At 47.9% G+C, this 14,995-nt stretch overlaps 1 protein-coding gene and 1 pseudogene across 1 annotated transcript in view; one reads left to right on the top strand and one right to left on the bottom strand.

Moving 5' to 3' along the window:
• The window catches only part of il16 (interleukin 16), a 124,973-nt gene that overhangs the window by 93,301 nt on the left and 16,677 nt on the right, over window positions 1-14,995 (bottom strand). The window contains exons 5-7 of the mRNA XM_070858677.1: window positions 6,296-6,418; window positions 5,440-5,551; window positions 2,235-2,377 (exon numbers count right to left, since the gene is read on the bottom strand). Of these exons, the coding sequence (XP_070714778.1) occupies window positions 2,235-2,377; window positions 5,440-5,551; window positions 6,296-6,418 (378 nt within the window). The remainder of the gene's footprint in view (window positions 1-2,234; window positions 2,378-5,439; window positions 5,552-6,295; window positions 6,419-14,995) is intronic.
• On the top strand, window positions 5,794-6,260 carry LOC139228285 (small ribosomal subunit protein eS17-like; annotated as a pseudogene).

Raw genomic sequence — 14,995 nt, forward strand, 5'->3', positions numbered from 1 at the left:
CTTTGTTGGCCGGTGCGGACACAATGGGCCGAATGGCCTCCTTCCGTGCTATAAATTTCTATGGGCCCGAACTTGGTGGCCTCACCACCTGCTGCCGCCAAGTTTTTTGGGTGGTCTCCCCTCGGTGCCAGTTTCCACTGGGCCTCCCGCTGACGGGAGGGAGGACCGCTGGGAACCGCCCGCTGACGGCCGCTAGGTGCGTAAGTGTCCTCCTGCCCGCCGGGCTGACAGATTCCTCCGGGCGGGAGTCGCCGGCAACAGGGGGAAGGACTGCTGCATGGAGGCGGGTTTAACCTGCAAACTAAGGTTAGTAAACTTCTTTTTTGCAGCGATTCATCTGGATGGGGTCACCTGAATGTTTTCAAGTGTATTTTTTGTTTCCTGTGCAAATTTTTATTTTTATGTGTTCCCCCGCTCCCTGGGCCCCAACTCAATCCTCGCCGATACTTTGGCGAGGATCGCATTTGCCGCCGAGATTGGAAACTCCCGATTCAGGGCATAAGTCATTATTTTGCCGCCGGTCGGTCTTTGTGGATCTTTTGGAGGAATCTCCCGGGCAACGTGCCGCCTGGTCTCTCGCCAGGCCTTTGGGCGGCACTTCACATAGAATCATAGGGCCCGAAACTTGGTCAATGATCTGCGACAGACAGATTGGTGAGGGCGAGGTCGAGGAGGTTTTTCCCTTATGTTGGTTCTCTCACCACCTGACGCAGGCCCAGTCTGGAAGCAATGTCCTTCAGGACTCGGCCAGCTCGGTCTTATTTTGTATCGGTCTTCATGGTAGAAGACACTAAAAACATCCCAATTACTGATAATCAAGGAGCTGGGAAGAGGGAACTTAAAACAATCACCAGCTTTAAATGAACGGAACAAAATGAAAGCACGGACATTGTTTTAGCAAAGTGATTATCTGTACAAACATTTTTGCATCAGCACACCCGGTGCCCTGCTATGCATGTAGCTGTCACGGAAGCCGCACGTGCTCAGTAACCCACAGTTACGGCTCTGAGCAAGACATCGATGACAATGGGGAAGAGGCTACGGGTGAGCTCTGTAATCGGTTGTTTTATCCGTGCAGCACTCAAAGTGCCGGTTTTGGTTTGGCATCAATGTGCAGCACCAAAGCACATTACCGCGCTAACTCGGCAGAGCGGCAGGCTGACCAAGGGCTTCCTCGGATGTTTAAAGCAGCGGCTAATCCTGAGCAGCACTGCAGTCCATGTTGTGGGATCAGCAACACACATGAAGGAAGGAATCATCGCCACCCTCTGATATGCTGATCGATGGGAGATATTTGGACTGCTTTCCGCTGTGCGCCGGCTCCAATTTAAGCATCAACTTCACTTTAGGCAGCTCAATGTGCTATGCATTAAAAGGATCATTTCACAAAGATGCGGTTCTCACTCACTAAACAGGTCGCACCTTCACCGATTGGCTCATCGAGGAGGCTACGAGTGGGATTCATTTTTTTTACAAAAACCATAGATAAAAGCTTTGGTATAAATAACTTCAATTAACAAAAATGGAAGGAATGCGTGTTTAACTACAGAAAGAAGTTGCATTTATATAGAGCCTGTCACAACATCAGGACATCCCAAAACGCTTCACAGGGAAAGGGCGGGGGAGTGGGACTTACTGAGGTGCTCTGCAGAGAGCCAACATGGGCTCGACGGGCTGAATGGCCTCCTTCCGTGCTGTGACCATTCTATGCTTCTACAGCCAATACTTTTGAAGTGTGGTGTAATGTAGCCAACTGGAGCGCAGCAAGCTCCCATAAACAGCGATTAGATAAATGATCAGATAATCTGTTTTTAGATGTTGGTTGAGGGATAAATATTAGGCAGGACACTCCTTTCCCTTTTGTGAATAGTGCCGTGGTTTCATCCACCTGAGAGAGCAGACATGTCCTGGGTTTAACGTTTCATCGGAAAGACATCACCTCTGACAGTGCAGCACTCCCTCAGCACTGCACTGGAGTGGAGTGTCAGCCTGGATTTTGTGCTCAAGTTGCTAGAATGGGACTTGAACCCACAGCCTTCTGGCCCAGAGACGACAGTGCTGCCCACTGAGCCAAGTCTGACAGCAATTAAATAATTTACATGTTGCATTAAATTAAAAAGAAAACATGCACATAATGAAACATAGTGGTGCTACAATCTGTGTTAATGACACTCAATCTGTGGTTGAGGAATTGTGTAAATTCCGTTTGCCGCGCTTCCTGTGAAACATCTTACATGGGCACCTCCAGGAGCTGCCAGCTGTTGAGAGAGAGACTTCCTGTTGTCATAAAGTGAATGCGTTGGAGGATTTCTACAGAGACCTTGTTTCGTAGCAACCAGAGAATCAACGTTTCTGTCAAACCAGTAGGAATTCACACCTGCCAAAAAATACAAGTTGGAAGTTATTGGACGGCAGAGGAGGATCTGATATAAACAACAAGTCGAACCCATCGGGCCCACAGCTCAGTGCGTCCGGAGTGATGCAAGAGCATTGGCTGGACGCGGATTTAACGTTGTACATTTATGTGCCATTGGGGTGAGCATTGTGCTTTAGATGGTGCAGTTTATGGATTCCATTATCTGTAGGCTGGCAGCGTTAACAGGACTATGAGCCCCTTATTAAGTCCACACGGCCTTTCAGAGAGTAGCTGACACTACGGACACCTGGGAGTCCCTGGCCCAAGACCGCCCTAAGTGGAGGAAGAGCATCCGGGAGGGCGCTGAGCAGCACGAGTCTCGTCGCCGAGAGCATGCAGAAACCAAGCGCAGGCAGCGGAAGGAGCGTGCGGCAAACCAGACTCCCCACCCACCCTTTCCTTCAACCACTGTCTGTCCCAACTGTGACAGAGACTGTAATTCCCGTATTGGACTGTACAGTCACCTGAGAACTCACTTTTACAGTGGAAGCAAGTCTTCCTCGAAGATGTGATGATGATACTACGGGGAAGATCGTGACTTTGTGCAAGAGTGTAAACCAGGCAATAGTGAATCGGCAGCACATTTTACATCTCGCTCCATTTTTAATCCCACTTTTATTCCTACTGCTAGAGCTCTCTAAATCACTGGCTGGGCCTCAGTTGGAATATTGTGGCCAAATCTGGGCACCATGCTTCAGGAAAGCTGCAAAGGGGACAGAGGAGGTTTACCTGGGATGGGGGAGAGGTTGGAAAAGTTCGGACTGTTCTCCTTGGAACAGAAAATGTTAAGAGGTGACCTAATCGAGGTTTTCAAGCTGATGAGGGATTTTGAGAAAGTAGATCGAGAAATGCTATTCCCTCTGGGGAGCGGGCCAATAACCAGAGGTCATTGATTCAAAATCATCGGCTAAAGATCTAGACGGGAGATGAGAAGACATTTTTCGTGCAGGGAGTTGTTGGGATCTGGAATACTCTACCTGAAAAGGTGGTGGAAACTCAATCCATAAATAATTTGAAAAGGGAGTTGGACAGGTTCGTGAGGATGAAGAACTTATAGGGTTACGGACAAAAACCGAGCAAGTGGGACTGAGCACGACTGCTCGTTCAAAGAGCCGGCACGGGCATGATGGGCCGAATGGCCAACCTCTGTGCTATACCTTTCTAGGAGTTCAATGGATATAAAAATGGGGAGAGATGTAAATGGCTGCCGATTCACTATTGCCCACTTGACACTGTCGCACAGTCAAAAAAAATAGAAAATAGGTGCAGGAGTAGGCCATTCGGTCCTTCGAGCCTGCACCACCATTCAATAAGATCATGGCTGATCATTCCCCTCAGTACCCCATTCCTGCTTTCTCTCCATACCCCTTGATCCCTTTAGCCATAAGGGCCATATTCAACTCCCTCTTGAATATATCCAGTGAACTGGCATCAACAACTCTCTGCGACAGGGAATTCCACAGGTTAACAACTCTCTAAGTGAAGAAGTTTCTCCTCATCTCAGTCCTAAATGGCCTGCCCCGTATCCTAAGACTGTGTCCCCTGGTTCTGGACTTCCCAAACATCGGGAACATTCTTCCCGCATCTAACCTGTCCAGTCCCGTCAGAATCTTATACGTTTCTATGAGATACCCTCTCATCCTTCTAAACTCCAGTGTATAAAGGCCCAGTTGATCCAATCTCTCCTCATATGGCAGTCTAGCCATCCCGGGAATCAGTCTGGTGAACTTCGCGCTGCACTCCCTCAATAGCAAGAACGTCCTTCCCTCAGATTAGGAGACCAAAACTGAACACAATATTCCAGGTGAGGCCTCACCAAGGCACTGTACAACTGCAGTAAGACCTCCCTGTTCCTATACTCAAATCCCCTAGCTATGAAGACCAACATACCATTTGCCTTCTTTACTGCCTGCTGTACCTGCATGCCACCTTTCAATGATGAACCATGACACCCAGGTCTCATTGCACCTCCCCTTTTCCTAATCTGCCGCCACTCATAATATTCTGCCTTCGTGTTATTGCCCCCACAGTGGATAACCTCACATTTATCCACATTATACTACATCTGCCATGCATTGGCCCACTCACCTAACCTGTCCAAGTCACCCTGCAGCGTCTTAGCGTCCTCCTCACAGCTCACACCGCCACCCAGTTTAGTGTCATCTGCAAACTTGGAGATATTAAACTCAATTCCTTCATCTAAATCGTTAATGTATATTGTAAAGAGCTGGAGTCCCAGCACTGAGCCCTGCGGCACCCCACTAGTCACTGCCTGCCATTCTGAAAAGGACCCGTTTATGCCGACTCTCTGCTTCCTGTCTGCCAACCAGTTCTCTATCCACGTCAATACATTACCCCCAATACCATGTGCTTTGATTTTGCACACCAATCTCTTGTGTGGGACCTTGTCAAAAGCCTTTTTAAAGTCCAAATACACCACATCCACTGGTTCTCCCTACTACTACTTGTTACATCCTCAAAAAATTCCAGATTTGTCAGACATGATTTCCCTTTCATAAATCCATGCTGAATTGGCCCAATCCTGTCACTGCTTTCCAAATGCACTGCTATTTCATCTTTAATAATTGATTCCAACATTTTCCCCACTACTGATGTCAGGCTAATCGGTCTATAATTACCCATTTTCTCTCTCCCTCCTTTTTTAAAAAGACTTATCTCTACATGTGATGCAAGAGCTGAAGAGAAATGGCTACCTACACTTACACTGAGTGGCTGCTATCGTTCATGGTCAATCATCATTCTTCTACATTGAGGAAAATGCCCCCATTGTCTTCTCAGCCTCCTTTACAGAATGTTATATAAATATATATATATATTTATGGCACCAAATGCAGCTGAAGAAGAATATGCAGTTTTTGAACTATTTACACAGCAGATGCTCCAGTGTGAGGGGTACAGATGCAGGAAGTGAGAAACCTTGCTTATTGAGAGAAATACACCAAGCATTTCAATCGATATCTTGCTCCATTTTATCCCTCCCTCTCCCACTGTTGGTCATTTACCTGTTGAATTACATCGAGTCCTTCGGCACGAGAATGTAGTCTGTGGACCAAGGGATTTAATAAATTTTATTTTATCTAACTCCACTCCAACCACCCCTTCAGTTTTGTATTCCTACAGAAAATCAAAAGCAAAACATGAATATAAAAGCATTCAACATTAGGAGCCACAACATCGATGATACACCCCGCCCGTGTATAACGGGCAGGCAGGGTGTATACGGGGCGGGGTGTATACGGGGCGGGGTGTATACGGGGCAGCCAATCCGTTACCGGCCGTTTTACGTTGCCGCCGAAGTTGAATTTCAGCCCTAAGAACCGCTGACTGCACCAATGATACATCCGCCGGAATCCAAGATGGGTTGCGTCAGGACTAAGACGGTGAAGAAAGCCACTCGAGTGATCCTTGAGAAATACGGCACCCGCCTCGGCAACTTCTCCTCCACAAACAAAATGGTTTGCGGGGAGATCGCCATAATTCCCAGCAGGAAACTCTGCAAGATGATTGCAGGGTATGTGAGACACTTAATGATGCATATCCAGCGTGGGCCTGTGAGAGACACCTCCATCAAACTGCAAGAAGTAGAGCGAGAGACGAGGGGCAGCTCTGTCCCCAAGGTCGGTGTTCTCGATCAGGGGATGGTTGAGGTGGACCCAGATACCAAGAGGTGCTGAGGCTGCGGGAGTTTGGCAGCTTGTCCAATCTGTCGGTGACACAGCCTTCGGTAGCAATGGCCTCAGGACCCAAGAATCTAAAATTATTTGTACTACGTCGTTCTAATAATAAAAAAGACAAAGGGAAAAAAAGTCAGGTCGATGATTAGGAGCAGTTAGACTGAGCCATCACCTTCGTACATGCCTGTGACCTGATCTTCTCACAGCTCTCTTGCTTTAGTGAAGTCTCCTGACTTTCCCCCGGAGGCGAGTCTGTGACTGGGCTGCACTTCCCCAGTGACTCGGCCTCTTGGTCTTCAGTAAATTGCTGAAAGTACAGAGACAATCAGTTATCATCGAGACGGAGTACAAAACGCTTGTAACCTTTGTAACCGGTTGTCACCTTTGTTGGCTTATAGCTGGTTAAACATAAACCTTGCATACCTTACAGCTCACGTTTAAAACAGAAAACAAAATGTTGGATATGCTGGGAATCTGAAATAAATGCTGGAAACACACAATCCAGAATGGGGTTTCACACACCGATGATATAAAAGGTATCGCTGTTATACAAAAGGTGCAGTGCAGGTTCATGAGGATAAAAGCTGGGATTTGATGATGCAGTTTTGACTATAGAGGTACGTGATCGGGGCCCAGGAGAGGCGTGTGTTTGGGGCTGTGGGCAGCACGGGCGAGCCCATACTGCGATATGTGTGCGCACTAGGTCCGTGCAGCAGAGCTGGTCTCCAGTCGTCTTGGATAACCCTTGCCACTGGACCAAGACCTAGCTCTGTCAAGCCCGTGTGGTGGCTGGTGTGCAACGGCCACCCCACATTAAAAAAATCCACGCACAGGCATCTTCCATCCTTCAGGGTGCATTTCGGGACCTGGAATATTAGGTCCTTCATTGAAACACCTGTGAACTTTATGGCGTGGAAGCAAGTCATCCTAGACTTGAGGGACTGCCTATGATGATGATGATTTGATCAGAATCTCAGGGGCCGGAATACCCTCCGACCAAAACGAGTTGCACCTTCCGATATTGAAGTGTTCCACACGCCACAATGCATGGGGCGGAAAATCTGGACGAGTTCAGCTCTTTGGCTTATGTTTCTGGTCAGAGCAGTGTGGAGTGGTGAGAAGGGCGGAGGTGCGATCGGGTCGGAGTGACCGATGCTCCGCGTCATCAGCGCCGTGCTGATGACGTCATCGCGCTGGCGTGTCACAATGCCCCTCCCCATCGGTTAAAGGGGAGGGCCGTTACAAACTCTGCAGCCACTTTAGTGGCAAACACTGGGCCACCGGGGAGGGTTTCGGCCGGGCTAGCAGCCTGGCACCCAAGAGGGGGCGGTGACTGCCAGGTCGGGCCGACAACTATGCCCACAGGTTTGGCCGGGCCGCTAATGGGCAGCCTGGCATCTGGTGCCAAGCTGCCTTTTGGTGGCCCAGCCAAACCTGCGGGCATAGTTGTCGGCCCGACCTGGCATTCGGCACCGCTCCCGTGGGGCAATTTCCCGCAGGTCGATTTCGCTGCCGGTCGGTTAGGGGTCGGCGCGTGCACGCCATGGCAGGAAAACGGGCCCTTACACCGCTCCAAAACTAAAGGAGGCAATATCCAAAATGGTGGCCAGTCTGCACCGACCCGTCGCCACGGGCCTTATCGAAAGGGACACCGAGGGCAACCCTCAAAGCCTCCCTGATAAAGTGCAACATCCCCACTGACACCTGGGAGTCCCTGGCCAAAGACCGCCCTAAGTGGAGGAAGTGCATCCAGGAGGGTGCTGAGCACTTCGAGCCTCATCGCCGAGACCATGCAGAAATCAAGTGCAGGCAGCGGAAGGAGCGTGCGGCAAACCAGTCCCACCCACCCCTTCCTCCAATCACTGTCTGTCCCACCTGTGACAGAGACTGTAATTCCCGTATTGGACTGTTCAGTCACCTGAGAACTCACTTTTAGAGTGGAAACAAGTCTTCCTCGATTTCGAGGGACTGCCTATGATGATGATGAGAAAGGGGCAATTTCAACCCCAAAAAGTCCTGGCCGTATTCATCGGAGCAGAGAAGGTTAAGGGGAAATCGAACAGATGCTCAATGCTTTGGTAACCAGTGGAAGGTTATTTCTGCTGGTTGATGATTAGTGACAAGAGGGAATATCAGACTAATAATAAAAATATCAAGAACAATTGAAGCAAAGTCGGAAACCCAACTTGGAAACTGGCTTGATGATCGCTGCCAACATTTAATGCAATTGACCCCACCTAGATCAAACATCCATTTCATAGAAATGTTAGTCAGGCACAATGCTGTTTATTAAATGTGGGAATGACTGTTTCTATCTTTCATTTTAAGCCAAAAAGGAAGCTGTACAGATATATGGAATTTAACTTCGATTAGGTCGAGTTCGGCTGCTTGCCAAGTGAGACCCAGGATAGTTATAAACTCTGACAAACAAGGTTAGATCCAGCCTCGGTTCCCACAGCTGGTGGGAAATTGGTCTGCGTTGCTAAACTGCATATGTAAATATCTCCCAGTGTGCAGAGCTGCCTCGCAGATGGGCTTTGCCGTGGGGAACGCTCCCACCCCCTCAGTCCGACCTCCATATCCCGACACCTGGCCTTTTAGCATCAATCGCACTGGAGGCCGATTCCCACCCACACTGTCAATGAACTTGGACAGAATTGTGTCCGGTCTGAAGTGATGTTCCATTCACAGCTGGGCGACCGGTTTGACCAGGAGCTTGGTCCGAAGGGTGGACTCATTTCTAAATGAGTGAAGAAAGGGAATTGGAAAAACAAGAACCGAAACCGTCCTTTCGAGGCATGGCAAACTCTGTTTCAATCCTTTAGGTTACTCGGGCGGGACACGTAGTAAATAATCTAACAGCAAAATACTGCCGAAGCTGGAATCTGAAATAAAAACAGAAAGTGCTGGAAATCTCAGCGGGTCAGGCAGCATCTGTGGAGAGAGAAACAAAGTTAACGTTTCAGGTCGATGACCCTTCGTCAGAACTGGCAGAAGTTTGAAATGTAACAGGTTCTTAAGGAAATTGCAAGGGGCCATGATGAAGAAATCCCACATTCCCAAAGGAGAAAGAAGTGAAGCCAGCAGATGTCAACGAGAGAGAAGAGTGCGCAATACTAAATGAAGACCTCAGAAATTATTGCGAACCGTCTAGAATATCCTTTCCTAACTTGTTAATCCATCATATCTGTGCTCACAGACCTACAGTGGCTCCCAGTCCAGCGACCCTTCGAATTTAAAATTCTCATTCCTCATGTTCAATTCCCTCCATGGACTCTCCGTCCCTTTCTCTGTAACATTCTCCAGCCCTACAACCTGCCAAAATCTCTGCGCTCCTCCAATTCTAGCCTCTTGTGGATCCCCGACTTCCATCGCTCCACCATTGGTGGCCGGGCCTTCAAGTTGCCTGGGCTCCAAGCTCTGGAACTCCCTCCCTAAACCTCTACCTCTCTTTCATCCTGTAAGATGCTCCTTATAACCGACTTCTTTGACCAAGCTCTTGGTCATCTGCCCCAATATCTCTCCATGTGCCTCAGTGTCACCTGTTGTCTGTTAACGCTCCTGTGAAGCGCCTTGCGATGTTTTGCTACGTTAAAGGTGCTATATAAATTCAAGTTGATGTTGTTGACTGATCCAAGCACAGTCTGTCATACAAATTACATCACATGCCCAATTGACCTGGAACACGTGTGAACAAGAGCTACTGACTCTCGGATAACTACAAGCTTTATAGATTATTGTTGAAATTGTGTTACACAAGGATACGTCGTGCAAATAAAAAATGTCTCTCAGAGTCAGGCCTGGATTTCCCTTAAACAAACGTCCATTTTCAGGCAGTGCCGAGGCAGTCTGGCAAGTAAAATTGAGCGGAAAGGCCCTGGGCTGAAACTAACGATGGATACCGCCACGTCCCTCCCATGACCTCGCTGTGACCCTGATCCGGCCACCTATAAAGGCGATGCACGCGCTGAGCCAACATGGTGCCCCACAGGTGGGAGGCAATCAGCAAGGTGAAGGGTCACTGGAGTGCAATTCTGGAACACTGGTTGCTGGGAGTCACTTTCTTATTAATTCGTTCCTGGGATGTGGGCGTCACTGGCAAGGTTGGCATTTATTGCCCATCCCCAATTGCCCTTGAGAAGGTGGTGGTGAGCCGCCTTCTTGAACCGCTGCAGTCCGTTTGGTGAAGGTGCTCCCACAGTGCTGTTAAGGAGGGAGTTCCAGGATTTTGACCCACTGACGATGAAGGAACGGCCGATATATTTCCAAGTCAGGATGGTGTGTGACTTGGAGGGGAACTTGGAGGTGATGGTGTTCCACTAATTTGAAGCAATAGTTTCTGAGTATTTAAAGTTACTTTGTGAAATTTGCTGAGAATTTAAAGGGACTTCTGCACAGTGAAATTCCTGTGGGGAATCCATTGTTCCTGTGCTTTGAGGAAGATGATGAGGATATGGAGGAAGCCAGGAGAGTCTGGCATCACGCAGGCAAGCAACACCCAACATAAGAAACATAAGAAATAGGAGCAGGAGTAGACCATTTGGCCCCTCGAGCCTGCTCCGCCATTCAACCAGACATGGCTGATCTTTGACCTCAACTCCACCTTCCCACCTGATCCCCATATCCCTTGATTCCCTTAGAGTTCAAAAATGTATTGAGCTCAGCCATGATCATATTCAACGTCTGAGCATCCACAGCCCTTTCAGATAGAGAATTCCAAATATTCACAATCATCTGAGTGAAGAAATTTATCCTCATCTCAGTCCTAAATGGCCAACCCCTTATATCCTGACCCGCAGGTATCTGTAATATATATATATATATATTATATACATATATCTTAGCTATGCCAGCTCCAGAGCCTGATTGTAAGACTCTTTCCACCGGGGGCGCTGCCTCGTCTCTGGCTGTGAACCTGACAACAGCATTTAACTTTTATCCAGGTGGCCTCCGGTACATTAGTCACAGCAGGAGCGGCGAGGTTGGGGCGCAGGAGCGGCAAGGGCTCAGGGTCAGCACGGGCCAGCTCACACTGCGATATGTGCGCGCACTAGGTCTGTGCAGCAGAGCTGGTCTCCAGTCGTCCTGGTTAACCCTTGCCACTGGACCAAGACCTAGCTCTGTCAAGCCCGTGTGGTGGCTGATGTGCAATAGCTACCCCACGTTAAAAAAATCCACGCACAGGCATTTTCCACCCATGTAGTTCGGGACCTGGAATATTAGGTGCTTCATTGAAACACCTGTGAACTCATCCCTTTTTGGTGGAAGCAAGTCATCCTCGATAGGAGGGGCTGCCTAAGAAGAAGAGTCGTCACATCGGCCAGTCAGCAATTCATCGCTGCATTAGACAGGTCACGGATGTTCTATTCAGGGAGACCCGTGAGTTCATTCAGTTCCACATGGACCCAGTAAAGCAGAAAGAGAGAGAGAGAGAGAGAGAGTTCCACCAAGAGCAGGGTGCCACTGATACCTCCCATGTGGCTGCACAATGACAACGTGCATTTATATCGCGCCTTCAATGTAGTAAAACATCCCAAGGTGCTTCACAGGAGCGTAATTAAACAACATTTGACACCAAGCCACATAGAGATATTAAGGCAGATGACCAAAAGCTTAGTCAAAGAGGTAGGTTTAAAGGAGCGAATTAAAAGGAAGAAAGAGAGGCGGAGAGTTTTAGGGAGGGAGATCCAGAGCTTGTGCCCAGGCAGCTGAAGGCACGGCCACCAATGGTGGAGCGATGGAAATCGGGGATGCTCAAGAGGCCAGAATTGGAGGAGCTATTCAACCTAATCCCACTCACTGCCTGAAAGGGTGGTAGAGGCAGAAACCCTCACATTTAAAAACTACTTGGATGTGCACTTGAAGTGCCGTGACCTGCAGGGCTGTGGACCGAGAGCTGGATTAGGCTGGATAGCTCTTTGTCGGCCGGCACGGACACGATGGGCCAAAATGGCCTCCTTCCGTGCTGTAAATTTCTATGATTTTGGACAAGCAGTTTGACAGCACAGAGACAGTGGAGGGGCCGAGAGATGGTGCAGTGGTAGCTGGGTGTCGTCAGCGAACATGTGGAAGCTGACCCCATGTCGGTGGAAGATGTTGACAAGGGGCAACGTGTTCTCTACAGCGTGAGTAGACGCGGCAGCTTTAGAGTTCGTAGACTATGTTGGCATCTGAAAGGCTCATAAAATTGGAAGTCACTGAACCAGAGAAGGTCAAGAGGGGATCTAATAAAGGATTTTTAAAAAAATTGAAGAGTTTTGTGAGACTAAACAGTGAAAGATTGTTTTCATTACTTTGTGAATTGTTAACAAGGCGTAGACTGAGAATTATCACTAATAGAATAGAGATGATTTTGCACATGCCAGGTTATTAGAACATGGAATGCTTTCCCACAAATGGCTACAGAGGCAGTAATTGTAACAACATTTAAAGGGCATTGCAGAAGTGTAAGAACGCAAGGAATAGCAGGAGTAGGCCATTTGGCCCCTCGAGCCTGCTCCGCCATTCAATAAGATCATGGCTGATCTGATCTTGGCCTCAACTCTACTTCCCTGCCCACTCCCCATAACCTTTGACTTCCTTATCGGTCAAAAAGGAAGATTACAAAAGGATAGAGGGAGAGACAGGGGAACGGGATTAGGGTTACGAACTCCTATTGGAGAGCCAATCACCATGCACCGCGGCCGCTTTCTGTGCTGCAAATCCTATCATTTTAAGGCTGTGTTTGCAGAACGGATTTAATGGTCCAACAATGTGGTGAACCTGCTGTCCCGTTCTCAGCACTGACAATCCCAAAGAACTTGTTTTGCTGGAAGTGATTATCCGAAGTGCTGTGACAAGATTGATTTTGCAATTAATACTGAGGATCGGAGTCACAGAGACACGCGGAGCAGTGATGATGAGAAGTGGCAGGTAAAGATTTTACCAAAGTGTGCTCACATTCCTATTTTAACATTCAATTTCCTTCCATGAGGCAGAATTAGTTGATCGAAACATAATTTATATTTGTTGTATTTGTTGTCATGGCAATTCTGATGATGCCTTAAACAAATGCCGGTTTGATGGTCTGCACTTTGCTTTATGTGGCCAATAATCGAGGAAGAATAGTTTGCAATAAAACAAGTCTTTTCTGCGCATTTGCAGAACCTTCGAGATCTGAAAGCAAGACTTGGTGCATCATTGAACAGTTTAGTTTAGGGATGTGGGCTAGCCGTCAGTTGCCCACAGAGTGAGTTGCTGACCATAGAGGGCAGCACAGAGCACAGACAGGAGCAGTCCAGGCAGGTCCTGCGATAGTCATCACTTAGAGGCATCTCTGCAAGAAAGTGGTCTACCAAACTTACGGCCAGATCATTTGCTTGACATAGTGATGGAAAAATGAATCTATATAAAAGTTTGACTTTTGGCATGTTTTCTTTGTCACACTGCAGGCGTCACGCTTGTACACATGGAAATTCTGGTGTCAGCCTTGCTACTGATTGGCTCAAATTTCACACTCCCAGAAGAGCAACAAATCACAACTAAGGAGGTCAGGAACAAACCAATGAACAAGTAGCAGGTGGGAACACGAGCCATCAATCACAGAGTTCGAAATTAAGCTGAGCAAACAGCTAGCAATAGGAAGGAGCACAAATCGGATTTTTTTTTTTTTTTAAATACTTTCATTTTGGCCAGTATGTTGCTTGCTCAGTAATGTTCTGGAAACGTGGTTTCTAACATAAGGGCACAGGAAAAGTTACCTAGAGAGCAGCATCTTGTGCATTTGAAATATCCCTGCCAATGCTTTCTGTTGTGAAGCCTTGAGCTGGGGCTTCCCAGAGCTGTCACCCTCAGCTGACTCGAGGCTCAAGTACGTAAACAAAAGCAAAATACTGCAGGCGCATCGATGAAGGGTCATCGACCTGAAACGTTAACTTCTTGCTCTTTCTACAGATGTTGCCTGAACGGCTGCGTGTTTCCAGCACTCTGATTTTATTTGACTCAACTAAGTAGTCCTCTACAACTACCAATCTCCATCAGTGTCGCTCTCTGCAAGCAATCCTTCTACTCCACGTCCCAGATTACAATGAGATTGCCTCCTGTTGGAAGGTAACAACGTCAGGTGTCAAAGACGGGCAGGATCATAACACACCAGATTTAATACATGATTGACAGCAAGGCTGCCATTTGCAGAGTACTCCGAGATTTGCTGTTTGCTCATTCTAGTTACTATAAGTTTAAAAAAGTAATGGAGAAAATAATGAGACTAGAGATCGATAAATCTCCAGGCTCCGATGATTACCACCCCAGAGTATTGAAGGAAGTAGGTGAGAAAATTGCAGATGCTTTAGACCTCACTCTTGATTCAGTAATTGTCCCTTGAATTGGAAAATTGCCAATGTCATAAGAACATAATAGGAGCAGGAGTTGGCCATTTGGCCCCTCGAGCCTGCTCCTCCATTCAATAAGATCATGGCTGATCTGATCTTGGCCTCAACTCCACTTCCCTACCCGCTCCCCATAATCGGTGACTCCCTTATCGTTCAAAAATCTGTCTATCTCAGCCTTGAATATATTCAATGACCCAGCCTCCACAGCTCTCTGGGGCAGAGAATTCCAATGATTCACCACCCTCAGAGAAGAAATTCCTCCTCATCTCTGTTTCAAATGGGCGACCCCTTATTCTGAAACTATGCCCCCTAGTTCTAGATTCTCCCACGAGGAGAAACATCCTCTCTGCATCTACCCTGTCAAGCCCCCTCAGAATCTTATATGTTTCAATAAGATCACACCTCATTCTTCTAAACTCCAATGAGTATAGGCCCAACCTGCTCAACCTTTCCTCATAAGACAACCCCTTCATCTCAGGAATCAACCTGGTGAACCTTCTCTGAGCTGCCTCCAA

This window comes from Pristiophorus japonicus, chromosome 17 (genome assembly GCF_044704955.1).
Source record: "Pristiophorus japonicus isolate sPriJap1 chromosome 17, sPriJap1.hap1, whole genome shotgun sequence".
Taxonomy (NCBI): Eukaryota; Metazoa; Chordata; class Chondrichthyes; family Pristiophoridae; genus Pristiophorus; species Pristiophorus japonicus.